This window comes from Xenopus laevis, chromosome 6L (genome assembly GCF_017654675.1).
Source record: "Xenopus laevis strain J_2021 chromosome 6L, Xenopus_laevis_v10.1, whole genome shotgun sequence".
NCBI classification, from domain to species: domain Eukaryota; kingdom Metazoa; phylum Chordata; class Amphibia; order Anura; family Pipidae; genus Xenopus; species Xenopus laevis.
Window position 1 is genome coordinate 120,375,001 of NC_054381.1, and position 27,833 is coordinate 120,402,833.

At 39.0% G+C, this 27,833-nt stretch overlaps 1 protein-coding gene across 2 annotated transcripts in view; it reads left to right on the top strand.

Annotated features, from left to right (window-relative positions):
- Positions 1-27,833, top strand: part of mapre2.L (microtubule associated protein RP/EB family member 2 L homeolog) — a 91,089-nt gene that overhangs the window by 34,236 nt on the left and 29,020 nt on the right. Inside the window, exon 2 of one of the 2 annotated variants that reach the window (XM_018267977.2) lies at positions 8,262-8,421. Coding sequence is in view for 1 of the 2 variants with exons in the window: in XM_018267976.2 (XP_018123465.1) it covers positions 10,970-11,088 (119 nt within the window). In the remaining variant the exon portion in view is untranslated. Of the gene's footprint in view, positions 1-8,261; positions 8,422-10,630; positions 11,089-27,833 lie in introns of those variants that run through there. The other variant, XM_018267976.2, reaches the window with a different exon arrangement.

Here is a 27,833-nt window from a genome sequence, read left to right on the forward strand (position 1 = left end):
CTATGATTTAACTTTTAGTATGATGTAGAGAGTAATATTCTGAGACAATTTGCAGTTAATTTTAATTTTTTATTATTTGTGGTTTTTAAGTTAATTATTTATTTATTTTTAGCACCTCTCCAGCTTGCAATTTTAGCAATCTGGTTGCTAGGGCCCAAATTACCCTAGTAACCATGCATTTATTTCAATAAGAGACTGGAATATGAATAGAAGAGGGCCTGATTAGAAAAATGAATATTGCTTTTTTAGATGTTTTTTGAAAGTTGAAAAGAAGAAGCAGAAGTCAAATAATCCAAAAACTATAAAGGTAGATCAATTGAAAAGTTGCTTATAATTGGTCATTCCAGGTCTGGACTGAGAATCAAAATAGGCCCATGCTTTTCAAGAGCACAGAGGCCCAAATAACCCACATAGAGGCACAAAAAGCCCACCGCCAGCCCAATAAATAGTTACTATCTATGGCATCTTACAGCAGCCCCTCTGGCATTTGCCAGAACCCACAGATTGCCAGTCTAAAGGACTTAGTCTTACCTAATTTTTGTATTGCTTTTTTGCTTTAAGGTTTCTTTCCGCCTTAAAGAGGTAAAAAAATCATCTGAACATAAAACATCTGGAATTTCTTTGTATGATAGAAAGAGCAGAACATTATAATATTAGCCAGGCCCTGGCCTGTGCACCAAAAAGTATGATAAATCACATTATTCTGGAGAGAGATCAGCTTCTCTCTGGGAGATGCACCATTTTATCTTTATATCTATCATAAAAGAGAGTTTTTTGTTAACAGGACAGTTTGTACTTTCAGGAAAACCTTTATTTAACCATTGCTTAGTTTTACCTTATTATCCATCTTAGAGGACATATGTTCTTAATTATAATTTGGCAAAAGCAATTCCAGGATAAATGGACAAGATCAGCTACTGAGCAATCCTACATTGTACAGTGAAACTTAAGCTGGCCATAGATGTGCAGATTTTATTCTTTGTGCGACGATTCAGTCTAACGATCTACGAAAAATAACAAATCAGACAATGTTCTGGCCATTTATTGACAGACAGCAATGGTACTAAAGTTATGTCTGAAAAATAGTAGTGACAGCTACCCATTGATATCATCAGATCTTATCAGTAGCTGATATAAATCTTTTAATCTGTCCAATCGACCAGAGAACAACCGGTTGGCATGGTACGAAAAATGACGGGACATTTCACACACAGCCTGCAAATCATGCACACCTTCATGTTGTTCAATGGTATCTTTGCATCTATGACCAGCTTTATTCTTTTTTAATTCATTAAACCAGGGGGTTACTGTATTGGTCGAGTTTTTCTGGGCAAAAACTTGAATTTGTAGTGGAAAAAATACTATAATTTTTCGAGATTTATTATACCACAAAGCTGCTTAAAGTCTGAGTATGAAAATCCACCATCTCAAACCTGTTGAGGTCATGTAGAAGTCAATTGGAGATGCCCCTATTACAATTTGAAGATATTGTGCTCTGCGCTGGGTTTCATTAGATAATCCGGAAAATTTGGGGGGTTTCCGAAAAAAAAATAAAAAAATCAAGTGATTTACGAGTCAAATCCAAAAATATGTATGATTCGGGTTTACGTTTGATTTTATCGAGTTTTTCCCGTTCCGGCTTTTTTGAGTTATTTTATTGATAAATAAGGTAAAAACATGGATGGAGTCTGGTCGAGCTTGGTTTAATAAAAATATGAGATACATTTTAGTTTAAGTAAATAATCCCCTAAGCATTAAATTCATTGTAATTATTCATCAAGGCTTCATCATCTATTAGCCCAAATATATCAACGGTGTGATTGTCACATATCTACAGAACAGAATGATGTGCTGGGTATGAAGGAGAAAGCTGATGCTCTTGGTGAAAACGCAGGACAGAAAAACACAATAGCTTCTTACAGGGGCAGGGGCAGTATAACCCCATGTTCAACATGAATTGAACATGAGGGTATAGCACTAGTGCTGAACATAATTTTTGCCTTTGTTTTAATTAAGAAATATCTATTGTTATTATTTCTTGCCCTGACCAGTGCAAATAATATCATTTTGAGAAGGGAAGAAGGTAGTTAAATAAATTACTGGGCAACTGATAAACTTCCTGTAGAATAAATTTCCTCCTTAAATGTAAGAGCAATGGCACAAACGGTAATTTTGAGAGTTTTGCTGCCTACAGCAGTTAACACAATGGCTAGATTATTCTCTTTTCTTTCCCCCAGAATGGCATGATTCAGAAATGTTGTGGAGCCTTGCTCTTGCTTTTTTTCATTCTCGGTTATTTATCATTTGTTGGATGAAATTTCTCCAGCCTGAGAACATTTTTCAAGAATCGTGCAAAGTTCCCATAGGTTTTAAACTCCAGGAATTCTTGACATTTCTTTTTACTTTTTAGACTTAGTAAGTGGAATGACAGAAAACAATTTGATCTGCAAGAGAACAAAAGATATGGAATTGCGACCTTTAATAAATTTGCCTTTAAATCTATCTTAAATATAGTATTATATCTATCTAAGGAAATGACTTAAAGGAGATAGTGATACTTGAGAGTAACCCCTTTCAACGTTAGGAGATAGACTGCCTCAAGAATGCCCCAATTTACCTTACATGTTGACGCAAAGCAGAATAGCACAGTGGAGTTCACAGTCACCATCTTAAAGGAGAAGGAAAGGCTGTATTTACTTGGGGGTGCCAAAAGTTAGGCACCACCAAGTGATTGCATTTACTTAGCTGAAACCCTGGGCCAGTGCTCCTATCAGCAGAAAACTGCACCGGTCCAGGGGTTCTTTCAGAGAGCACCACGGAGCAGTCAGCTTACAGCTTCTTCAACCTTCGCGCGGCTGAGCATGAGTAGTTGATTGAAAAGCCAAACTTTAACGAAGAAGTCGGCGATTTAGTTCTACAGCGCATACGTTTGCCCTGAGAAATTTGAAGAAAGAAAAAGGATCGATCCGTGGTGTTTGCTGAAAGAACCCCGGACTGGTGCAGTTTTCTCCTGGTAGGATCACCGGCCCAGGGTGTGAGATACTGGCTTCAACTGTATATGCTCAGTATCGGCAGAGAGATATAGCTGTGCAAGATTGGGTCTGTAAACAATACTACAGTACTCTGCTTCTTATCAACGTGGTGAACAGGGCATTTTTTGGGGGCTAACTAATGTGTTTTGGGGTGGGAGTGTGTATTCTCCAGTAACACTAGCTTGAACGTAAGGGTTTTCTTACTGAATGTGTATCACTGCACCCATATATTCTATATACTGTATGTGTAATTGGTACATAGTTTACCAAGACACGATGTGCAAAGTGCAATCTTAGTTTCAAGTTGACATGTTTTAACCCCCAATGCAGCATTTTTCCAATAATTCCAATTTAATTACAGCTGTGAGTTGGCAATATGCTGCAAAACCGATGCTTAAAATCTTCACTATTCAAATATTCAGGGCGTCAATGTTACCAGTTCTCTGTGTCAAAATGACATGTGCACCCATGTGCACGTCTCCCACCATACATGCACCGAAGTCTGCAGATATAAAATCACATGAGACCAGGGCTTTATTGGCTTATTCATGTGCCCATCTCCTGATGGTTCCCCACAGGCTTCTATTATGATCAATTTATACTAGGGAATAAAAAAATGGAAGCAACCTGATTTGGTCCAGTTTATTGAAGCCACATCAGGCAAAGATCCACCTGAATGTATTTTTACATTTATGCCAATCTTAAGTTGTGGCCTTTTGTGCAACCCCAGTTTACCATCCTCCAGACTCCATTCTTAGGGTGTGGTATGTTGCTTGCACAGTACACCACTACCAAAGTGTATGTTTTACACCCCAGCAGAACAGAAGGAGAGCATCATCACAACAGTCCAGAAAGTACGTAAGTGGGGGATGAATGGGATGTATTAACTTAAAACATTTAAAGCTGCCTGTTGTCCTAAGATAATGTTGTTTTTATCCTTGGCTTTACATGTCCCTTAAGCTGTATAGAGCATTGAGACCAAGAAAAAAGTCACAAAGATACCAGAGGCATTCTTTATCATTTAAGGTGTTTGCAAAAAAACGATTTCTCTCTCTTTATTTTTATGATGCTATTGAAAAGGCAGTGTCAGTGAAACAGGTTGCAATTAGATAGTTGCTGACTAGTGTTCTGCAGGCTAGAAAGTTTATTATTTCCATCAAGGGGGATACATGTTATCTTTTTCTCTGTCACCACTAGAAAGTGTTGCCCTTTGTTTTATACCTGACAATAATAGATGCAACTTGCACTTCTTTGACCATGCAGTAAGATTTATTGTAAAATGTCCCCTGACAAAGTTGTGCTGACAATCGTTTCCCCACAGCATAATGAGTAACATATGATAATATATATTCTAATGATTTGGCTAAGCTGGAGCAGCCATCCCACAGTGTCAGTAAAACTGCAACAAAGATAAGCATTTTAGAGGCCAGATTCATATTAATGTTACTGAGGATGCTGGGAGTTGTATTTCACAATATCTAGTGGGCAATGAGTTTAACATGTATTCTCATATAAAGTGCTGGTATTACACTAGATATAAGCGACATGAGAGTATGAGCTGTATCCACTGGATGACATGTTAGCAGCCATAATGGTTATGAGACACACATTCGTCCCTTTCTGTTGGAGTACATATGGACACTATTGCCTGGTGAGCAATAATAATAGTTTCTGTATTTCATTGGTACAACAGAAGTTTCACATTATTAGGAATGAATTGCGGCTGCAGAAACATGAATCCCTTCCCGTTTTCTTAGAAATCAATGATGCAATCATATTCTGCACATTTATACATTTAAGTAAGCATGCCTGCAATGAACTAAATGATTGCTTTTGGCAGTTTGTCAAACACTGTGTCAGTTTATGCAGTCTAGTGGGGGGGGGCATGCAGCAAATGGTACTGGCACAAAGATATGGGAAAAAAATCCTCCTTTGCTTTACCCATATTTTTACTTATCACCTATTTGCAACCGAGTTTCCAAAGAAATGTTATAGTTTTCTAAAAGACATATGCTCATTTTGAACACGTTTCAAAATTTCAAAACAAATCTTTTTTGTATATAACACCGTTTTATATCATTCACACCAAGCCTAACTATAGCCAGTGTCTCAGTGGAGCTTATAATATTAGGGCCCTATCTCATTCAGGCACACTGAAATCAATTTCAGTGTATATGTATGTATGTACAGAATATATATATGGGGGAAAGCAGACTACCCATAAGAAACATAGAAACCCCTGTCAAATAGAATCAAAACTATTAAAAAAATAGAATCAAAACTAGGACATGCAGAGATATTATCGTCAGCTGACAGAAATCTTTTAAACGACCCAAAACGACCGATCTCCATGGGACGAAAAATGTCGGGACTCTCCACACACGGTCCGAAAATCGTACGAATCGACGATTCGTATGATCGGATCTTTGCATCTGTAGCCAGCTTTAGAAGGTGAAAAATTACACATTACACTTCAATATTAGAAAAACGGTGAAACATAGAAAGATTTTGGAAAAAGTCGTTATTTCTGGTGATCTATCTGAAAACAACTGGTTGTTTGAAGGTAACCAAACCCCTTTAATAGCTGGGAAAGCTGTTGTTTAAATCCACGGCTCTCCATTGATGTGAACAGCAACTACCTGGAATTATGGGTGTACTCACATGTTGGACAACAATTTGTTGATGGCAGAGAGGCTGCTGTAAGATGCAATAGACAGTCTCTATTTATTTATTTATTTATTGAGCTGGTGGGGGCCTTTGTGTCGGCTGTTTGGGTCTCTGTGTACTTGAAATGACAGGGCCTATTTTGATTCTCAGTCCAGACTTGCCCATAACGTATATAGCAAAACGCAGCAAAGATCATCTCATTTGCCAGCCTTGTCAATAGTCAATAGTTTACACTGCAAATAATTCACTCTACCATGTAAAATTTAATTCCTGAACCAATAAGTGTATTTTTTTAGTTGTAATATTGGTATCTAGGCAGCCATCTCGGGTCACTTTGCCTGGTCATGTGCTTTCAGAAAGAGCCATTGCTGCACTATGGAACTGCTTTCTGACAGGCTGTTGTTTCTCCAACTCAATGTAACTGAATGTATTGCAGTGGGACCTGGATTTTTACTATTGAGTGCTGTTCTTAGATCTACCATGGAGCTGTTATCTTGTGTTAAGGAGCTGCTATCTGGTTACCTTCCCATTGTGCTGCTGGGGGGAGGGGTGATTTCACTCAAATTTGCAGTACAGCAGTAAAGAATGACTGAAGTTCATCAGAGCACAAGTCACATGACTGGGGTCTACTGGGAAACTTAAAATATGTCAGATTTCAAAATTAAATATAAAAAAATCGGTTTGCTCTTTTGAAAAATGGATTTCAGTGCAGAATTCTGCTGGATTAAATTATGCATTTTGTAAAAAAAAAAACATGTTTTCCCATGACAGTATCCCTTTAATATAAGGTTAGCAGATCACTTTATAAATCTGAACTCTCCAATAAATATGCATAAGTGCACACCACTGATTGCAGTTAAATTAAACAAAACCAGTGCAGCCCTTCTAGCTGGATTTTCTACAAGCGCCCCCCAATTTTTCATATTCTGATCCAAGCATTTTTTTGCCAGGCTGCTTTATAGTTTCCCAAGCCACACACAGACGGCTCTTTGCATTTTCTCTTCAATTGTTTTATAAAGCAACATCATGTTCCTTTCTGTTACCAATCGTCCCTTATCACAGTGTCATCCTATGTATCCTGTATGCTTGTAGTGCCACACAATGCCTTCTCCATATAGATTCCATAGTGAGCATTGTTAGTTTATCAATAGAGCCTTGTGCAAGCCGTAACCAACTGGGCACCGGATTGGTGGCAAGATCTAGAGAGAAAGACATGCTGTGCCAAGCACATACTTGCAGAGCTAAACATTATAAATCATATTTTTTTCAAGATTACTTATGATGTAATTATACATTTTTATTGCCCTATTCAGACTTGGTGTTAGTATTTAAAAGAGGACTTGGTGTTAGTATTTAAAGGAAAAGCAGACAGTTTGTAAGTAGATTTACTTTATTTAATTTTTCTATAAAAATGGGGCTTGCTTATCTGTAAAATTGTGCTTTTTAATCTTTATATAAATTTGAATGTATTAATTGCAGATATAAAATAACCGGAAAAAAAGTGTGTTCTGTACTCTGACAACATTGTTTAATGGAGTATTATAAACCTGTATTATAAGTGTAGTGCCCATGCACTGGACCCAGCTCCAACAAAACAAGGGGTGCCCAAACTTTTTGCAATGAGGGACAGATTTTGTGAGGTGAAAATGTGTGGGGCCCGATCATTCAGCCCGACAATCTTTCAACCACATTAAATTACAGGAATCGAGTAATCGTAGCAGTAATATTTGGGCACATTAGTGAAATGATCTGCCACTTGGTCTATACTGCTGCCTGTTTGCTGAAGGTGTTAGTAATAGACACGTACTGGCACATAGTGACGCCATACTTCTTTAGTTTACTGTACTGGCATGTCAGTACGTCTATTGACACCTTCAGCCCTAAAGAAGTGTGCGAAAACAGCGAGTCTCTACGTGCCAGTACATTTCTATTACTAACAACTTCAGCACACAGGCAGCAGTATAGACCAAGTGGCAGATCAATTCACTAATGTGCCTTAATATTACTGCTATGGGATTCCTGATTGCACTGTGCTGGGGGGCCTCATTATTATCAATTTCATGATGGAGGCTGAGGGTCGGTGTAAATTTGAAAACGGGCCGCAATTGGCACCCGGGCTGCACTTTGGACATGCCTGAACTAAACCAATGAGACTAACATAATGGCCCTGATCCCCTGTACCTGTTTTGAGCATTTTTTAGTTGTATTCTATGTCTTATCACTTATAGCAGGGATCCCCAACCTTTTCAACCCGTGAGCAACATTAAGAAGTTAAAGGAGTTGGGGAGCAACACTAGCATGAAAAATATTCTTGGGGTGCCAAATAAGTGCTGTGATTGGCCATTTGGTAGCCCTATGTGGATTATCAACCTACATTGAGATTCTGTTTGGCAGTGCACCTGGTTTTTATACAACTAAAACTTACCTCCAAGCCTGGAATTCAAAAATAAGCTCCTGCTTTGAGGCTACTGGGAGCAACATCCAAGGGGTTGGAGAGCAACATGTTGCTCACGAGCTACTGGTTGGGGATCACTGACTTATAGTTTTAAATTTCTCTTGCAGGAACTGTCCATCAAGGCCATCAAGTTCCTAGCAGACTGTGTGACTGTGTTACACGAAAGGGTGGAAGTGACATCACTCCAGTTCTTGCCGTCTGACAGTGGACCTCTGTCTCTGCACATGGTGATGATTGTGGGTTTTCATATTCTATAAAAAAAAATCTGTAAGTAAACAGTATTTTAAAACCCTGATGAATATTCCCATATGGAGTGAAATTTTAGTTGCAAATGCATATCACTGGGAACCCTTATCCGAACACCCATTATCCAGAATGCTCAGAATTTTAAGATGGCCATCTATTATAGATTGCATGTTAAGCAAACAATTCTGAATCCCTTTTCTCTGAATTTTACCATATTAATTTGGTGATCCAAATTATGGAAAGTTCCCTTGTCTGGAAAATCCCAGGTACCAAGTATTCGCTATGATAGGTCATAAGCCTGTATATTTTTAAGCATTTCTAAATATTTATGTAGTGTATTCCTCTTTAGGCATCACACCTGGATTTTTTACCAGTTCTTGCAGAATCAGCAGATGATCTTGAGTTCAGCTGCTGGTCTGTTGGCAGTGTCAACCAGAGTAAAGGTGGCCATACACGGCCTGATAAAAGCTGCCGACAGACCGAGTCGGCAGTTTATTGGCCCGTGTATGGGGCCCCCCGAGGGGCTTCCCCGATTGAGATCTGGCCAAAAGTTGGGAGGGAAATCGTGTGACTTTTTGTCACAAAACAAGGAAGTAAAAAATGTTTTCCCTTTCCCACCCCTAATTTGTATATGCAAATTAGGATTAGGATTTGGTTCTGCATTCGGCCGAATCTTTCACAAAGGATTCGGGGGTATCGGCCAAATCCAAAATAATGGATTCGGTGCATCCCTAGTAAAAATGACTAAACACAAAGTTTCTGAATAGGGTTTATTATACACCACACAGGCTGGCACGTATATATCAAGGGTATCCTGCTGTATGTGTTAAGTGTAATATAGAACAAGGCAACTATATACATGTGTTCTGGGAGTGTCCCAAGATACAGCGCTTTTGGACTTCAATACTTACCTTTATGGACTTCAATACTTACCTTTATGGACAACTCTTTGGGTTTGCCCAATATCTGGATTTCGGAATTTTGCCTATTTGGACATGTGGGTGATTTAAGTCTCTCTTCAGGAGACAGGCTATGCCTCCACCAGCTTCTGCACTATGCCAAGAAAGCAATTCTTCAATCCTGACATGGAAAGCCATGGAACCACCCACTTTGAGATATTGGATAAAACTAGTAGACGACACTCTCCCAAGACAGAAACTGGTGTATATAGCTCGGGGTTGCCCAGAAAAATTTGGTAAAATTGGGTACCGCTGGTTGGACGATGCTTTAACTGGTTCGGACTACTTGAAGTCTGAACCAGTCATGGACATATTGCCATATGTCATGTATTATATAAGAATGTGCAATGGGAGAATCCATCTCTCTTCTTCTCTTCTCTCTACCTTCTTCTTCTTCTATCTTAAAACAAATGGAAAAGTTAATATAGAAAATCTTACTACAACAAAAAAATGACTAAACAAAATGAAGGGGGTTCAACACAGTTGGGGGATTTAGTTGCATCTGAGCAGAAATGCAGCCTGTACAACTGGAACATAAATATAATGGGAAAATACATATAAGATGAACAGAAAATGCCTTTGAAAAATATCTCTCGTTGCTTGTTCTGTGTGCCTAACGTATAGTTATCTCTAGGGCTCCTTATATGCAATTTCTTACTTCTAATAATCATGGCCATTAACCAGGGCAGCTATGGGGTTTGCAACCAGCACAATGTGCTCCTTACAGTGCCCTGCAGAGACAAAAGGCCTGGGAAATGATGTTTATGTGTTATGGAATGTCATTGACTGTGATTTATCTGTGTCCATCCTATACAGGAGTTGTGTGCACTGGTGCATTGTGGGCAATGGTCAGTATATGGATATCCAGTGCTGTGATATATATAATAGCTGCGTCACATGGGATTCAGCCATCTTGTTCTGTATAGAGATCCAATCTTGGAGACAGTAGCTGAGGCAAATGTAGATGATGCTCTCATTTCGGGATACACGTGATAGTTTATTGTTATGCAAAGCTGACTCCCTGGTGTGTGTGACTTGCTGTATAGGAAAGAGGCGCAGGCAGCCGAGAGGAAGTGGTTAGAGGGCCAGGCAGGCAGAACTGTGTTGTTCTGTAAGTGCTGCAGCAGAGGAGGGGAGGGAGGAGGAAGAGTGGAGGGGCTGTGCTGAGGGATGGGACAAAATGAAGGGGGGAGGTGAGTTATCAGGTGGTCGCTGGTGCTTTTGACTTGACAGAAGGGGGCTTGTTTCTCTGGCCACCCCCACCTTTGTCTTGGGTTGGTCTACATCGTATTGTGATTGTTATTTTCCGCGCATTGGTGCGGTCCTCCTCCTCACACTGCTACGGTGCGCCTTCTGTAAGGAGCCGAGGAGTTAGCTGGTTGCCATGACAAGGGACCTGGTCATGTGATCAGGATGCTGCTTCGGGCTGTTTTGACGTCAAGCTGTAGACAGAGCGAGTGAAAGAGAGAGAGAAGGATCCGTGGCACAGCAGTAGTAGCAGCAGCAGCAGCAGCAGGAGGGACTGAGCCTGCCCGCAACACGCACGCACACCCAGCCGCTGCTCTCCATCCATTCTCCCATTGACTCTGTTCGGAACCGGGACAGCTTCAATGCCGGGTCCAACCCAACCGCTGTCCCCAAATGGAGAAAACAACAACGACATCATTCACGATAACGGGACTATCATCCCTTTCCGAAAGCACACGGTGCGGGGCGAGCGTTCCTACAGGTAATGGGACAGGCTTTGCTGCGTACTTGCTTCCCAATCTCATGAATCTACACACCAGGGATTTCATGTGGCCCCGCTCATCTGTTGTGCAGTCACAAGCCTCTCCATTGGAATAGGGCAGGAGGGCTGCAGTTGGCAAGATCTGGGCTGCAGCCTTTGCTGTGTTGTTACATAATGTTAACAGGGACACTGTGTTTCACATACTGCTACAGATTACTAACCCTGTCCTTGCCTGTCTCTTCATCCTCATTTCCATTGGGCAAGGGTGGCTGATGGGGAATGCTGGGGCCTATTGGCCCTTCACACATTCAACATCATTTTTGTTTGCTAAATAAAGGTCACTGTGCATGATTGAAATGCATGTTTGTGCCGCAATATATATCAAGGCAGGCCTCCCTGAGGGAATGCTCTACTGAGCAGTGACATTGCTCTCTTGTGTCCCCACTCTCACCAGGCACCTTTTTATCAGGCTGCCCTTGTCCAAGCAGGGGAGGTTTTTCTCATTGCAAAGCAACGGGTGGCTTCTTACGCTCAGACGGGAAAAAAGCAGAGAAAAGGGGCCATTTTCTGCCTTGAACAGGATCTTTATATTAGGGGACTGTATTTAGTGCAAAGATGCATGTTATAGGGTGCCGTGGAGTGCGTTCATTACACGGGTGCTTCAGAGCATTCTGTTCATAAAAAAAAATCTCATTTTTGCAGGAATTTTAGTTAAAACAGTGTTTGAAAAAACACCACAAGATTCATTCTTTTTGTCCTACAGAAGCGCACACACCATGAAACCCAAATGTGTTTTTGCAGAGCCATCAGCATTCAGAGGGCAGCCTTTATTTCAGGAGGGAAGGGCAGGAATGTGAAGTGAGAGCTTGCTTGTTTGACTGCATCCAGCCATTGCTTTCTTTGGCTGACAGACAGCAGAAAAAAAGGAAGGAAATGGCAGTGGGGAGAGACAGCCTACGCTCCCTGGGTGAAGATGAAGCCTGCATGCCGTGTAAATCAGCAGATTGATAGGGCTTTGCAAGGGCCACGCTTGTCCATTGGAGGAAGCCTAGTTTGCACAGGTCACAGGGTCAGGTCTTTAACTCCTTCCGCCTCAGAGCTCCTTTAAGTGCACTTTATGGGCCATCTGTTTTATTGTGAAGCATAATGGCTCTCCTAACACCTGCATGGAAAGAAATGCATGATTCTCATATGCGGCAGTTTCATCACACACTCATTTCATGATTTATGTGTTTAGATATGATGGTGCTGGGTGACGTGAAAAAAAAGACTTTGGTTCATGATGAATAATTAGAAGCAAATGCAGAATATTCAATGTTAGGAAGTAACCGTTTCTGGGTACGTTCAAGGTGACATTCAGAATTATGTGTGTTTATATTGGAATCATCACTATATAGTATCCTGTTTCTAACTATATATATAAAATAATGATATCCCTGTGTAAACAAGTTCATTGGCAACCCATAGGTAACAAGATTATGCTGTGAATAGAACATTTCCATGTTTCCAGAGCTGAGATCTATATTTGTAGGATTCCTGCAGTAGTAGAGTCATCAGTGTTTTGTGGCTTTGGCATTTATTTGTATTTTTGTTCCAGAAAAAAATAGCTCAGTGCTTTTGGGGAGGGAGGAGCTTGCTGGCAGTCTGCTGTTAATATGTATTGTTTGCTAGTGACATATTGGCCACATCAAGGTGAGCCCATTAGTGGGAAGTAGAATCTCAAAGGGGTCGGAAGAGCCTGTGTTCTTTGTCACTGCTGCAGGCCTTGTTTTGATCTGGCCATGGTTGCACAGTAATAAGAGTGGATAAAAGTAGGCATTATATTGGAGTGTAAAGCTGGCCATACAAGGGCAGATAAAAGCTGCAGACAGACAGTGTCGGCAGCTTATTGGCCCCTGTGTGGGGCTCTCCGACGGGCTTCCCCGATCGATATCCGGGAATAACGGGCAGATGTTGATAGGGCAGGGGTAAAAATCCTGTTAGATCGCAGACCGAATCTGTTCGTTGATGTGGTCCCATGATCCAACCCCCCCGTATTGCTTCATATGATCCGATCGTTGGGCCTTAGGGCCCGCGATTTGATCAGCCCGATATAGCCCACTTTGAAGATGGGCACATTGGGGAGAGATCCACTCGTTTGGTGAAATCGACAAACGAGTGGATCTCTATGTGTGTGGCCACCTTAAGTATGTGTTCAACAAACCAGACTGGAATGAAAGTTTAAAAGCAGATTAAATGTACAGCAGAACCCCCATTTTATGTTTTACAGGGGACCAGAAAAAAATGTTGTAAAATCAGGGAAATGTATTATGCATAATATATAGATGGGACCGCAAAACAACATTGTAAAATGAGGGGAAACTTAAAATCACGGGATGTAAAATTGAGTTTCCGCTGTAGATTGTAAGGTCATACAAACAAGGCCGCCACTATATATCCTAGTTTGCATTCACATGTCACGATTTGTTATTTTTTATCATAATACACTACATTTAGACTTGCTTTGGCCGAAACAAGTGTTTCACATTCCTGGGCCTAATGCCAGGATTGTATTGTCACCCCCTTAGGTATTTATTCTACAGTCTGTGATTTCATTTTAATTTACAATGTACACTGCATGGCAGTTTTTGTGCCATTGCTCCTGCAACTCCCCCATTCCCATCCCACACTCCAGGCATATTGTTTGCAGTACCAGTATGCTGCACAATACACCTTTGTATGGAATTAGAGTAGATGTGCCAAGAGCAGGCATATGACGCTACCTATTTACTTAGTTTCACATGTAGCAGAACTGTGGCTCAATATTTCGGGTTAGCTGCAGGAATGTGGGAATGAAAGCACATTGTATATGGCAAAACAGCTAACACTTCTTTTTGTATGTATTGTATTTTCAGCAGGCAGTGGTGTCTGAGTAGATAACATGAATCCTGCTGCTGGCTAGACAGCTTGATATACAAATATCACCACAAAGCTAAGTCAGGCAAACCAATGTTTTTATGTGCATATTTGCTTTCTCAGTTCTTGGCAGGGAGGAAGATATTCCAAAAGTGCCTTTATCCACTATGTTCCTATATATAACACTGCACTTGGCTTGCTTTTATAAACACATTGTATAATAAGCTCTTTTGTTAGCGGCCAGTCTTTGCTTCTTTTCAACAATTAACCTTAAGCGGATGCTCTGTAGTCTCTCTCATAAGTGGCACATTCACTGTCATTGTCTAATATAACTGGAAGGCATTGGGCTGCAACAAGTGAATACAAACCCATGTGTACTTAGACTTGTTAGAGACAAAGAAAAACTTAAATACCCGTTGTTTTTATATAAAAGGACATGTAGTGACACTAAAAGATCTGCTTTCTCATCGCGTTCTAGAATTCAGTGTGATGTCACATTCAACACTATGCTTAATGTTTTAGTTAAAACATTGGAATGGAGAAGAAGCCTGTATTTCACACAGTGCTCTTAAAATTGAGTTAATCTCTTGTAGCATAGGGGTGTCATATTGGGAGAAATTCAGATCATGATTTTTATGATGTAGTTTTTATTTCTAAATTACACTGTTTACACTGCAAATAATTCACTCTACAATATAAAATTTCATTCCTGAACCAGCAAGTGTATTTTTTTTAGTTGTAATATTGGTGTGTTGGCAGCCATCTCAGGTCATTTTGCCTGGTCATGTGCTTTCAGAAACAGCCAGCACTTTAGGATGGAACTGCTTTCTGGCAGACTGTGGTTTCTCCTACACTGAATGTGTCTCAGTGGGACCTGGATTTTACTATTGAGTGCTGTTCTTAGATCTACCGTGGAGCTGTTATCTTGTTTTAGGGAGCTGCTATCTGGTCGCCTTCCCATAAATCTGTTGTTAGGCTGCTAGGAGGGAAAGGGACAGGGGTGATATCACTCCAACTTTAAATGCAGCTAAAAACCACATTAGATGCGGTGTGATACGTCAATCACCCATTGTACAGAGCCACGGTATACCTCCTGTGGTACATCCAACAGCTCTGTGCAAACAAAATATTTAACCCATAGCTCTCTTCTTATCCTTGTAGCTAGCTCTGTGTGTACATCTTCACCAATGAGGTAGCGCTTGTGTGTTCAGCACCTGAGAGAGTGCCCATCACATGTCATTACAGGTCAGGCTGTGGCTTTTGAATTTTAGCCTCAGGCTTCATACAAATAAATTGCTCTTGACTTCAAAAATGTAGTGTAATTGAAAAACACAGTATGAGGTTGAGGGTTGGGTGGTCCACTGTAATGTGGGGTGACAATGCCTGGCTTTGCAGGTTTCATTGTGTTTTTTTTTAATAAATGGTCAGCTCCAGTGTATTTCCAATACCCCAGTAAGGGTGCAGTTTCTCCTGGCAAACAAGTGCACTGTGTAAATACACCTTGCTCCAAGGCCCAAACTTGTTATATAACAAATTCCTGTAATTATTAATGAACACTGTATTCTACATCTGTGCAAGTTCTCCTGTTAGCTATACCTTGAAAAGGGGCTGTTTAAAATTTGTTGAGATCTGTGTATTTTAAAGTTGGAATTGTAATGAATTTACAGCATTCCCTTCAGCAGAATGTCTACAATGCTAGGAATTTTCATTTTATTTTGTTTGTGAAGTTGCTGTTCTAGCAGGTTTATGACCCAAGGGTTAGCTGTCAGACCTATGGATCTGTTGTTGCACTGCAGCTGCCCGTTCCACTGCTTCACTGAGAACTTGTGTTGCAACTACAGCTGGAGACACTCACTATACAGGTGTCAAGCCATTGGTCACTAACAGAAATGTAGCCAGATTACATCTGCTTTTAAACTAAATGAATTGCAAAGGGCTAGTGTGCACTTCCACTTATACTGCAGCTCTATGTGATGGAGATATTCAGAGCATCTGAACCTTTTTTCTCAATGGTTTCTCCACTCTATTACCAGTGGGTAAAATAACCATTCCAGATACAAGCCTTTGCCCAAAGCAACTTTGTATTTGCCTTAGTGTGCATTTTGAATTGACTATATTTACATGCATGCACTACATAATGCAGGGGACTCTGTTTACATCAGTAGCATTAGTTATTTAGCTGCTTTTTTATATAGTGAATAAAATACCCCCTCTTGTAAAATATAAAGATATTATAAGTTAACGAGGAGTTCCGTGACTATATAAAAACATGAGACCAAGGGTGAGTATTTTTATACAGGTCATGGAACCCTGAGGTGACTTCTAGTACCCTCATATTTTGCAACAGGAGGTACTTTATTTATTATAATACACAAGGGACATCACTAAGCTCCTGATATTATAATTCACAGTGACATCGCTAAGCTCTAAATGATATCACGAAGCTCCCATTATAACTGATGACATCACTAAGCACCATTTATAAGGATATAATTTACAGGATATTCATGGCTATTGTGTATTATATAGTGAATAAAGTACCCCTTATTGTAAAATATAAGGATATTATAAGTCACCGAGGAGTTCCATGACCATATTTATACAGGTCTTGGAACTCCAAGGTTATTTCTAATATCCTCATATTTTCCAACAAGGGGTACTTTATGTATTATAATACACAAGTTTTAGTGAGTCTTGTCACAAAAATGACATCACTACTCACTGTTTATAACTGATGACATCACTAGTCACCGTTTATAAGGATATAATTTACAGGATATTCATGGTTTTGTATATTACATAATATATATTTGACTGCATACAGTATAATTTACTCAAGGAACATGCAAATATTTAGGATTTAAGGAAATGCAAAATCTGAAGTCTTTTCTTTTAAATAATGACGTTAACCCTGTTGAAACCCGCTTAGTTATGCAGACGATAAAAAAATCTCCATCTCTAGTGTTAAAGGTTAGGAATGAAAAACACATGTTTTTTCCTAATTAACACAAGATGAGGAGGCATTTCACAATGTTAGCAAGGACAAAATGAGCCGTACATATTATGATTGGTTGTTTTATATCTCGCCACATATGGGATTGGCCTATGTCTGAGTTTAGCACTTTGCTTTGATCGATAGAGCTAAACATGTTTATACAATTCTCTTAATAGCAGTGTGCACATTGAGTCTATAGTATAAGTAGCCACACGTTTGACCAGTAAAATAAAAATGGGAAGCATCTGCAATCTATTCTCCTCTGAAACACACATACAGATTTGTTCTTTTTCACTTTCTTTACAGGGGCCATAGGGACCAGATCTGTTTACAGAGCATGTCCCATCCTGCTCATAAAACAGGCCTGTTCTCCCCACCAACAATGTTTTAAATTGTGAACTAATAGATTTTTTTTTTTTTTTTGTTTAAGAGGCTATGCTTCTTACGTGGACTTTTTTATGTATAGGTCAAAAGTTCCTTAAAAACTATTTGGCTCAGAGACGACACTGACTATTTAACCAGATCAAGAGCACATAGCAAATATTTCCTTCCATACAGCCAGATTAATTGGCCCTGCTAGTGTTGTGCAAATGTAATAGGGACCCAGAACTGTAAACTCCACTGGGCCTGTAGAACAATCTCTATAAAATCCTGAATAAACATATGCATGCGGTATAAATTAAAGGCTAATTAATTACCTACTCACCTTTTTTTACTTGTGTATCCCCTTTAAAGTGTGCTACATCTACATCCCCTCTCATCACAAACCTTCCATTTTATTTGTGTGCAGAAGAATTAGTGAGCCCTCTGAGCTTACATACATTCAGAGTCGGTTGGCAATAGGGGGTGATGTTTTATAGTGTAGCTGTGCACTTACAGTTTGGTTGTTAGGAGTCCTAGGAAAATATGTTATTAAAGGAAAAGTAGCACCAAAAATGGAAATGAAAATACAGGTATGTGAAAATGAAAATACAGTTATGTGACCTGTTATCCAGAATGCTCTGGACCTGGGGTTTTCCAGATAATGGATCTTTCTGTAATTTGGATCTTCCTACCTTAAGTCTACTAGAAAATCATGTAAACATTAAATGGATACTGTCATGGGAAAACATGTTTTTTTCCAAAATGCATCAGTTAATAGTGGTGCTCCAGCAGAATTCTGCACTGAAATCCATTTCTCAAAAGAGCAAACAGATTTTTTTATATTCAATTTTGAAATCTGACATGGGGCTAGCTATATTGTCAGTTTCCCAGCTGCCCCAGTCATGTGACTTCTGCTGAAGCAGCACTATTAACTGATGCGTTTTGAAAAAAAACATATTTTCCCATGACAGTGTCCCTTTAAATAAACCCAATAGGCTGGTTTTGGTATTCTTCCAATAAGTATTTCTTAGTTTGGATCAAGTACCAGCTACTGTTTCATTACTATAGAGAAAAAGGAATTTTTTTTTTAAATTCTGGATTATTTAATTTTAATCCCATATAAATCTATGGGAGCCAGCCTTTCCGTAATTTGGAGCATTCTGGATTATTCGCTTCCGGATAACAAATCCCATACCTGTATAATGTACTGTTGCTCAGCACTGGTAAAATTGCCATGTTTGCTTCAGAAAGACTACTATAGTTTATATAGACAAGCTGCTGTGTAGCCATGGGGACAGCCATTCAAGATGGAAAAGCCATTCAAGATGGAAAAAAAAAAGAAACGGCACAGGTTACATAGCAGGTAACAGATAAAACACCATTGTATTGGACAGGGTTTATCTGTTATGTGCTATGAGCTTTTTCTCTTTTTTTCATCTTGAATGACAGCCCCCATGGCTACACAGCAGCTTGTCTCTTATTTTTGATTCCTCAGGAGGAGGTTACTTATCCATTTAGAGACTGCTTGCTCTTTGGTCTATAGTTTTCTCTACCTGGTGTCATGTGTATGAAACCATCCACAAAATAGCCGTCGTCATGGCTGCCTGTTAATATAGAGAATATGGTACCCCCTGTTGTAAAATATAAGGATATTATAAAAGCACAAGGTGACTTATGATATCCTTATATTTTACAACAGGCAGTACAGTATTTATTATAATACACAGGTGTCATTGAGTCATGACTGAAATGACATCGCTAAACACATTTTATAACTGATGACATAGCTAAACACAATTTATATAGTAAGGGCTCTTACACACGGCCGTTCCGACCTGCGCTCCCCTGCGTTCCGTTTTTTGGCGTTCAGCCGCAGGGGAGCGCAGGAATAGACGCAAGTCATTATTTGAAATGGGGCTGTACTCACTCAGGCGCGTGTAGGCGCCGAACGCAGGAAAAATGCAGCATGTTGCGTCTGAACGGGTATGGGATTTGCTTGAACGCCAAAAAACGGAACGCAGGGGAGCGCAGGTCGGAACGGCCGTAAGAGCCCTAAATAATGTACCCCTGTTTTAAGTTAGAAGTATATTAGAAGTCACCAAAGAGGTCCATTGCTGGAAGGTGAGAGTTAACCCCCACATAATTTACACCAGGTGGGTGCAATATTTTTTATGATACACAATTTTCAGTGGGTTGTGGGACACAAATTACATAACTATGCACCAGTTATAATGATCACTGATGATCGTTTATAAGGCTGTATTTGACTGGGTAATCATGGCACCCATATATTTGGGGGAGATCTGAGTAAATTTGTCATCAGCAATAAATTTGTGCTACTGTTTGCAAGAAATCTCCCAAAAATGCTTCTCCACCGTCAATAATTGAAATCACTGGTGGTAAAATCTATGCATTGCAAAGTTGCCCTGAAGATTTCCCACAAAGAGGGAAAAATGAAGAGGTGCGTAGGTTTTGCCACAGGCAATTTAAATTTTTGTCATCAGCAGTAACGCAAATTTATCGTGGGCAACAAATCTCCCCATTGCCCTAAGTGTTTAAATGTTTGATATTTTGAGTCAGTGTTGGGTTGAGGAACGGGGTGGATACCAGGAAAAGTGAGACCTATAGCATGACTACCTCCTCCTAATCTTGTAGTCAGTACTGAAAAATATATGGAGCTGGTTTCACAGTGGTCTAAAAATAAATATTATCCCTTTATTGGAGCTCCCTTAGCCGGCGACAAATCTTCCTTATGGCCATTACCCTACTGATGTGGAATCAGACTACCAGTTAGAAAAGCAGTCGACAAAGGGTAATTCAGGGAAACTGCAGGTGTTCGACTTGTCTTTTCTAGACCATAAATATGGAATAGGCTGCTAGATAAATATAAAAGTGAATGTGGTGGAGGACTTTTATCACCCTGCCTTGGCTATGTTTTGCAAGGCAGCGTGATTATTTGGAGACATTCCCAAGGAAGAATAACTGTTTGACAAAAAGCAGATATTGAGTCTATTAAGTAAATAATTACTGTAACAGTAAACATTTTGGTGAAATGCTGCATAGGATTCTAATTTTCTGCTGGTATTATGAAAATATCAAATGTTAAATGAACTAAAAAATGCAGCCATGCATCCAGCCTGATTTGACCCCTCTACTTTACTTGCCAAACTGGGCAACTGTCTATTTGGCAAGCTCACTTTAAGAAGTAGACACGACATTTGCAATTATATGTATGTGTGAGAGCAGCCATGCCTATTTATTATCACTTGTCCCCATAGTAGGAGAATCTTGCTCCTAATTCATTTCATTTGAACTTAAGAAAATCTCTGGAACCAGAAACTGAAAAGTGTATCCTTTTGGTTATTTAGGCGGAGACTTCCTCAGAGATCAGAATTCAGATTGTTGATTGGTCAACTATATAACTGTTTATAAGCCTCTGCTGCAGGCCGAGCTGCTGTGGATAATGTGTTCTGCAGATCCCATGATATTGTTGCTGGAGATAATCATACGTAGATTTTTATAGAAATGATTCAGTCTTTCTCTTTGTTGCTATGGATACAGCTGAACTGTCTTGCCAATTCTACTGCAAAAAAATACTCATTCAGACACTATTTGTGGATATTTGTTTGTATCCAGTTTTTAAATACATTGTATCATGCAATTTACCATGTGGCCCATGTAAATTATTTGCTGAAAGATGCATCAGATAAGAGATGGATGTGTGCCTCCATTATCTGCTCTCCTGCCTGTAATAGGAATCATTGTGCTCTGATGTGTGTAGAAAACACGCTTGGCAACTCACAACTGCATAGGAGCTCTTGTATAAACAGTGGGCATATTTGCACCTGGGCAGTTACTCATGGCAACCAATTAAAGGTTTGCTCTCATTGTTCAACCTGCAGATGACTGAAAAAAGCCAGCCACTGATTGGTTGCTATGGGTTACTACTGCCTAGGTGCCAGTTTGGCCAGTGTTCTCTTGAACTTTGTGTAGAATTACATTGGATGTGCGTTAACTATGATTCATTTATAATCACCCTATTGATTGTTGCAGTGTTTGTTGTATATTTACAAGCTCTGGGCTGTTATTGTTGTTAAAGGGGTTGATCACCTTCCAACACTTTTTTCAGTTCAGTTGGTTTCAGATAATTAGCTTTTTCGACTTTTTCCAATTACTTTCTATTTTCTGTGTGTGGCGGTTTTTCTAATATTGACGTGTAAAGTGTCATTTTTAACCTTCTTAAGAAGCTCTGGAAGGTGGGGGGTCGTCAACCCTGTAAATTCACCTTCTAAAGCAGCTCTGGAAGGTAGGGGGTCGTCGACCCTGTAAACTTCTCTAAATTTATACATTTAGATGATACATTTCTTATCTTTGTCCCTGCTGAGCAGAATCTCTGGGTTTCATTACAGGCAACTGTTAGAATTGATACAATAGTTGCTAATACTCCAGAGATGCTGCTGAGAAATGTATCAACAAAATGTTGCAAAATTGTAACATTTTAGACTGCACCTGAATTACTGAGCTGCCAGACTCAAACACCAGAGACAGGGACATAAACATAAACTTTAAACTTAGATTTTGAAAAAAACGATAAAAAATGGAAAGTACAGCTATAGAACCTGTTATCCAGAATGCTTGGGACCCAAGGGTCTTCAGGATAACAGATCTTTCCATAATTTGTCTACCAGAAAATCTTATCTTAACAGGTATGGGACCTGTTATCCAGAATGCTCGGGACCTTGGGTTTTCCGGATAAGGGATCTTTCTATAATTTGGATCTTCATACCTTAAGTCTACTAAAAAATCATATAAACATTCATTATACCGCATAGGCTTGCTTTTGCCTTAGCAAGAATTAATCATATCTCAGTTGGGATTTAGTACAAGGTACTGTTTATTATTACAGGGAAAAGGAAATATATTTTAAAATTTCGAATTATTTTATTAAAATGGAGTCTATGGGAGACAACCTACTTTCATTAGCAATTACATTTTCAAACAACTTTAAAACCACTAAAAATTTTAATGAATGTATATACTATACGTATGTATGAAAGTTGCTCATAATGACGTCTTTCTTTTGGGTGGAGATCACCTTTAACCTCTGCAGATCTCTAGAGATGATAAACATTTAGGCAAATTATATAATTTCAATAAACCCAAATACTGCAGGCATAGCAACAACATGAAAAGAATACATGGAATTTAAATCATTTTGAACAGTGGTGATAAATATTTTTCCATATATATTTATGTGATTTCTTGACTTGTCCCTAAACCAGCAGATGTACATAATGCCTTCCAAACCTCTTTTTCTATTTCTAATAAGCATTATAATAATACCAGTTAGAATATAGTACACAAGTCAAATAGTAACTGAGCAGGTTTAATGTGGAGCAGCTTGTGTTGATACATGTAGGTTTCTTACTAAATCATATGTGCATACTACTCAATGTGAATGCACAGAATTTTGCATATTTCCAATTTTAAATATGAAGGTGAGCATTGCTTGGCTGTACTGAGGTACAATTAATGCTGACCATTATTGGACAGATCTGCTTATAGTTCAGCTGCATCTGTAGCTGATTTAGTCACACATATAGAGGAAGAAATTGACCAATTAAAGGAGTGCTTCATCCGAGTTAACTTCTAGTATGCTATGGAATGACTAATTCTAAGCAGCTTTTCAAGGCCTTTGTTTTTATTAGTTTTTTTTATTTATTTGCCTTCTTCTGAAACTTTTCAGCTTTCAAAAGAGGGTCACTGACAAACAAATGTCCTGTAAGGCTACACATTTCTGATGTATTACCTTTTTATTACGCATCTTTCTTCACAGGCCCTCTCCTAATCATATACCATTGATATCAAATCAATGCATGCTAGCAACCAGATTGCGGAACTGGCGAGCTACTGAATAAAAGGAAATTAACACAAAAAACACAAATAACATGAAATGTAGACCAGCTGCAAATTGTCTTAGAATATCACTCTCTTCATCATACTTAAAGGAGAAGGAAAGCTACGGTGGCATTTTATTGGCAATAGATTAGCTGCAATAGTGAAGGCTAGAATGCAAGCTATATGTATTCCGTAGAATGTTTTATTGTAAAAAGCTCTCTGTTTAGGATAGCAGCTGCAGTATTAGCTTGGTGTGACAACACTTCCTGCATGAGTCTCTCCCTGCTCACTTATAGCTCTGAGCTCAGATTACAGCGGGGGTGGGGAAGAGTAGCAAACTGAGCATGCTCACGCCCGGGCAAGGAGGTTTAAGCTGAAGGCAGGAAGTCTGATAGAGAAGCCCATGTATACACAATAGAAATAAATAAATGCTGTGTTTCTTTTTACAGAGGACTCAGATCAGCATTACTTTGAGGGTTTACTGGTATATTTAGGTGGACCTTTCTGAAAAGGTTTACTTCGTTTTAATCTTTCCTTCTCATTTAATGTTAATTTAGAGGTGAACAACTCCTTTAAGTCACATATCTTTTAGTACATGTCAACATGTACTTATGGATTTATTTTTAATTTTTTGGAACATGTGAAATATAGTCTATTTTTGGGCCCTCTGTATGTCTACATTGGGACACTTTCTGCATCAAGACACAAGCTCATTCTTTTTATGACCACGAAAAGTTCTTTTGTTGCTGATGTTTGGGGAGCATCTTCAGATTTACCTGTGCCTAAGGAACAACACAGCAGCTCCTAGACATACAACGTATGAGCAGTCACAACTGTGCAGAGTCTTGTTCTGGAACCTTTAAAATCTTATGGCTATTTTATGCACAACGGGGTTTATTTATAAACTTTGGGCAACCAATCAACCATAGTAACCTGTGGCAACCAATCAAACACTTGCATTCATTGTTAAACAAGCAGCTGGCTGAAAAAAAGCCAATCTCTGATTGGTTGCTATGGGTTCCTGCAAATTTGCCCAGCTTTTATAATAAGCCCCAGTATCTTCTCTGTTGGTGAGAATTTGCTAATACTGGGCAGTGAGTGTTCATGAAATCTGCTCTGAATGTGTGCACAGTGATGGGTGTGCTCATGAGTTGAGCAACTCTGTAAAATAGGCATCTACTGAAGGTATAACCATTTATACTGGATTAACTAGTAAGTCTATGAGTAGAAGTTTTATAGGCATTTTGCTGCTGATGTTTTCAGTGTGTTAACTGGCCTTGTGCCTGCTGGCCTTAGTCATGTGTACACACAGCCCATAAGAAAGCATAGCCTTCAAGAGCAATTACACTGCCACTCCCAGGTCTTAATGTAGTCACATCAGCAGAATGGTCTCTTCCAGTGTGCCAGCTGCTGTTGTACTGTATTGAATTTGTTCTGCTTATAGACTGTGTGTGTATCTGAGCCTCAGACCCCCATAATTACTCTGAACATTCATCACCAATGTGCTGATTCCTTCTGGGCACAACAAGAACAAGACTTTCTTCTCTGACTGTAAATCTTACAAATAAAGGCTGCTTACAAAAATAGCATGCTCGTTTGGTTAAAGCAGAATAAACCCTATTTATATATTGGGTTTACTTTCGCTTTGTGTTATGTTTAGCAGTTCTTATACAGAACATATTTGCAGGTGGGAATGTCAAAAGAAAAACATGAAAATGCTACCATGTATAAGGTAAAGCCAAGCAAACATTCCATTTACCAAGAGAATTTAATAATCAAGTGATACTTCATTGAAGCCTCTGGAAGATTTTTTAGAAATTCCTTGGCATAGGAAGCATCATGGCAGCTCTTATTCCTACTAATAAAAAATAATTTCAGTCCTGCAGAATGATAAGTATTTGATAAGAAGAGCCATCTGGCAATGCAGGAGGACTGGGGCCGACTTGTGCTGTTTTTTTTTAACTTCGAAAATCCCCCTTGATCGTCAAAGGCTGAAAGGGTTGTAGTTTGAACTTCTCTGATTTGTATACCAATAATATACACAACATTATGGGGGTTGTTTATTAAAGGTCGAGTTTTAGAGGCTTGTGCGGTTTTTTTATACAAATATAAATCAATGGAGGGCACTCCAAACGTAATAAGCAAAAAGAAAATCATTACTTTTTAAAGAGATAATGAGGTGCAATAAACCCTGGGATACCCCCACAGTTAGTTACCCAAAGCCATATACAAAATAGATAGGGTATGCACACTCGAAAAAACAACTCAAATGTTTTCAGATTTAAGAAAAAACTCAAACAGATAAAACTAGAATCAGTGAATTTGGGGTGAAAAACATGAAAACTTTAATTAATCAAGTTTTCCACTCTAATTAATCGAGTTTTTGAGCAAAACCCACAAAACTTTAACGTCATATAAATTATTAACTCTTCAAATGGTTCAAGGGACCTCTGCCATTGACTTCAACGTGAACTTGACAGGTTTTAGGTGGTATATTTTTTGGATTCAAGCTATTTCCAGCTTTGGAGTATAATAAATCTTGAAAAATTAGATTTTTTTTTTTTTTTTTTTTTTACAAAAACCAAATAAATTTGAGTTTTTGTCTGAAAACTACCCTTGAAAAACTCAACGCGACCTTTGATAATTAACCCCTTACATGTACTTTGTATGTACTATATGCAATGTACTGTAATACATATAGGGTCCAATTAAACAATGGTTATCACTGCGTAACAAGAGAATCACTTATGCCTTATGTGTAGGGGGACATTTAAGCAGTTAATGTACAATAAACTTGTATTCCTCTTCTCCTCATTATAAAGTTTCGACTTGTTGGAAACTGAGATCACCTAATTCTTTTTTGTTATACCAATGTGTTTTGGTAGCAAACAAATAACAACTGAAGTCATTGGTATTTAATATGAAGTTGTGTGGTGTTTGTTGTTAATGCAATGGAACAGCCTCTCAATGAACAGCCTCTCTGGCGCATTGCACTATTACTAAACTATTGATTTTACAACTAATAATGACAAACCCAGTGTACTGATTTGGGTTTGCCCCCTGAAAGTTGTTGTTCACCTTTAAATTAATCTTTAGTATGATGTAGAGAGTGATATTTTTAGACAATTTGCAATTGGTTTAAATGTTTTTTTGAGTTATTTAGCTTTTTATTTTGCAGTTCTCCAGTTTGTTATTTCAGCCATCTGGTTGCTAGGGTCCAATTTACCCTAGCAACTATGCACTGATTTGAATAAGAGATGGAATATGAATAGGAGAGGGCCCGAATAGAAAGATTTGTAGCCTTACAGAGCATTTTTGGTTAGATGGGGTCAGTGACCCCCCCATTTGAAAGCTGGAAAGAGTTAGAAGAAAAAGGCAAAGAATTAAAAAACTATAATGTTTAAATTAAGTCCAATTGAAAAGTTGCTTAGAATTTGCCATTCTATAACATTGGGGGGCCCATTTACTTAGCTCGAGTGAAGGAATAGAATAAAAAAAACGTTGAATTTCGATTTTTCGTTCGATCAAACTATTTGCGGTAAATCCTTCGACTTCGATATTCGAAGTCGAAGGATTTCAATTCGGCAGTCGAATATCGAGGGTTAATTAACCCTCGATATTCGACCATAAGTAGATTTGCCCCTCAAAGTTAACTTAAAGGAGAACAGCCCTTTTTTAAGGGATGACACCTCTGTGATGTAAAGTAATTTTGATATAAAACACACATCGATGTTGGCAAGTTACTACTTCCCCCCACAGATCTAATTAAAGGAGACTTTCAATAAACCCACTGAATATTTCTGTGAACATTATGATATTCTTTTGATCATTGCTGCTTATAGATGCAGCTGCATTTTCCTTTGATTGTTCTAAGGCCGTCTGTTAATAGTTATGTGCAATAGTGACCTGTAAGCTTCCAGTCCCGGCTGTGTGTTCTGCCATTACAAGAAGACTAGGGTTTGTCAGTGTGCAGTGTTACGTTCCTGCTGCTGCCAGAAAAACATCATTGTCACATCTTCCCTTTGACATTAACAAACCTGTGTGATTTAATGCTACTTCTCCAGTTTGGAAGGGGTTCCCCCAAGCCAAGAAACAAGCTCTCAAGTAGTAATTTGTAGTAAAATTCTTCCATTCCCAAGAGAGTCCTTTATCACTTTAGGAATGTGAGCATACAAAGGCCCAATTGGGCACAGAGGGGAAGCATTGCTCCCATGGTTATGGACCCAACATGACTGCAGAAGATGCACGCCACAATCTGGAAGGAAACTCACAAGCAACTTGACAAAAGAACAGAAGTCGTTCAGTTCTCATAAGTTCAGAGCTTTTATTTACAAGTAGCACAGATGGCAATCTTTAAAATGTATTTTTAGCTAATGGAAATCGATGTAAACATAACTAGTGATGGGCAAATCTGTCCTGTTTTGATTTGCCGAAAAATTTAAGAAACAAAACAGAATGTTGGAAAGTCCGTTTATATGCCACGAAATTACTTTATGTTTGTGAGCCTTTCTCCATCTATTATAATCAAGGTGATGGCAAGACTTACAAGGGTTCACATTTAGCGGTGATATAGCTAAGCCTTACTTCTGAGCAA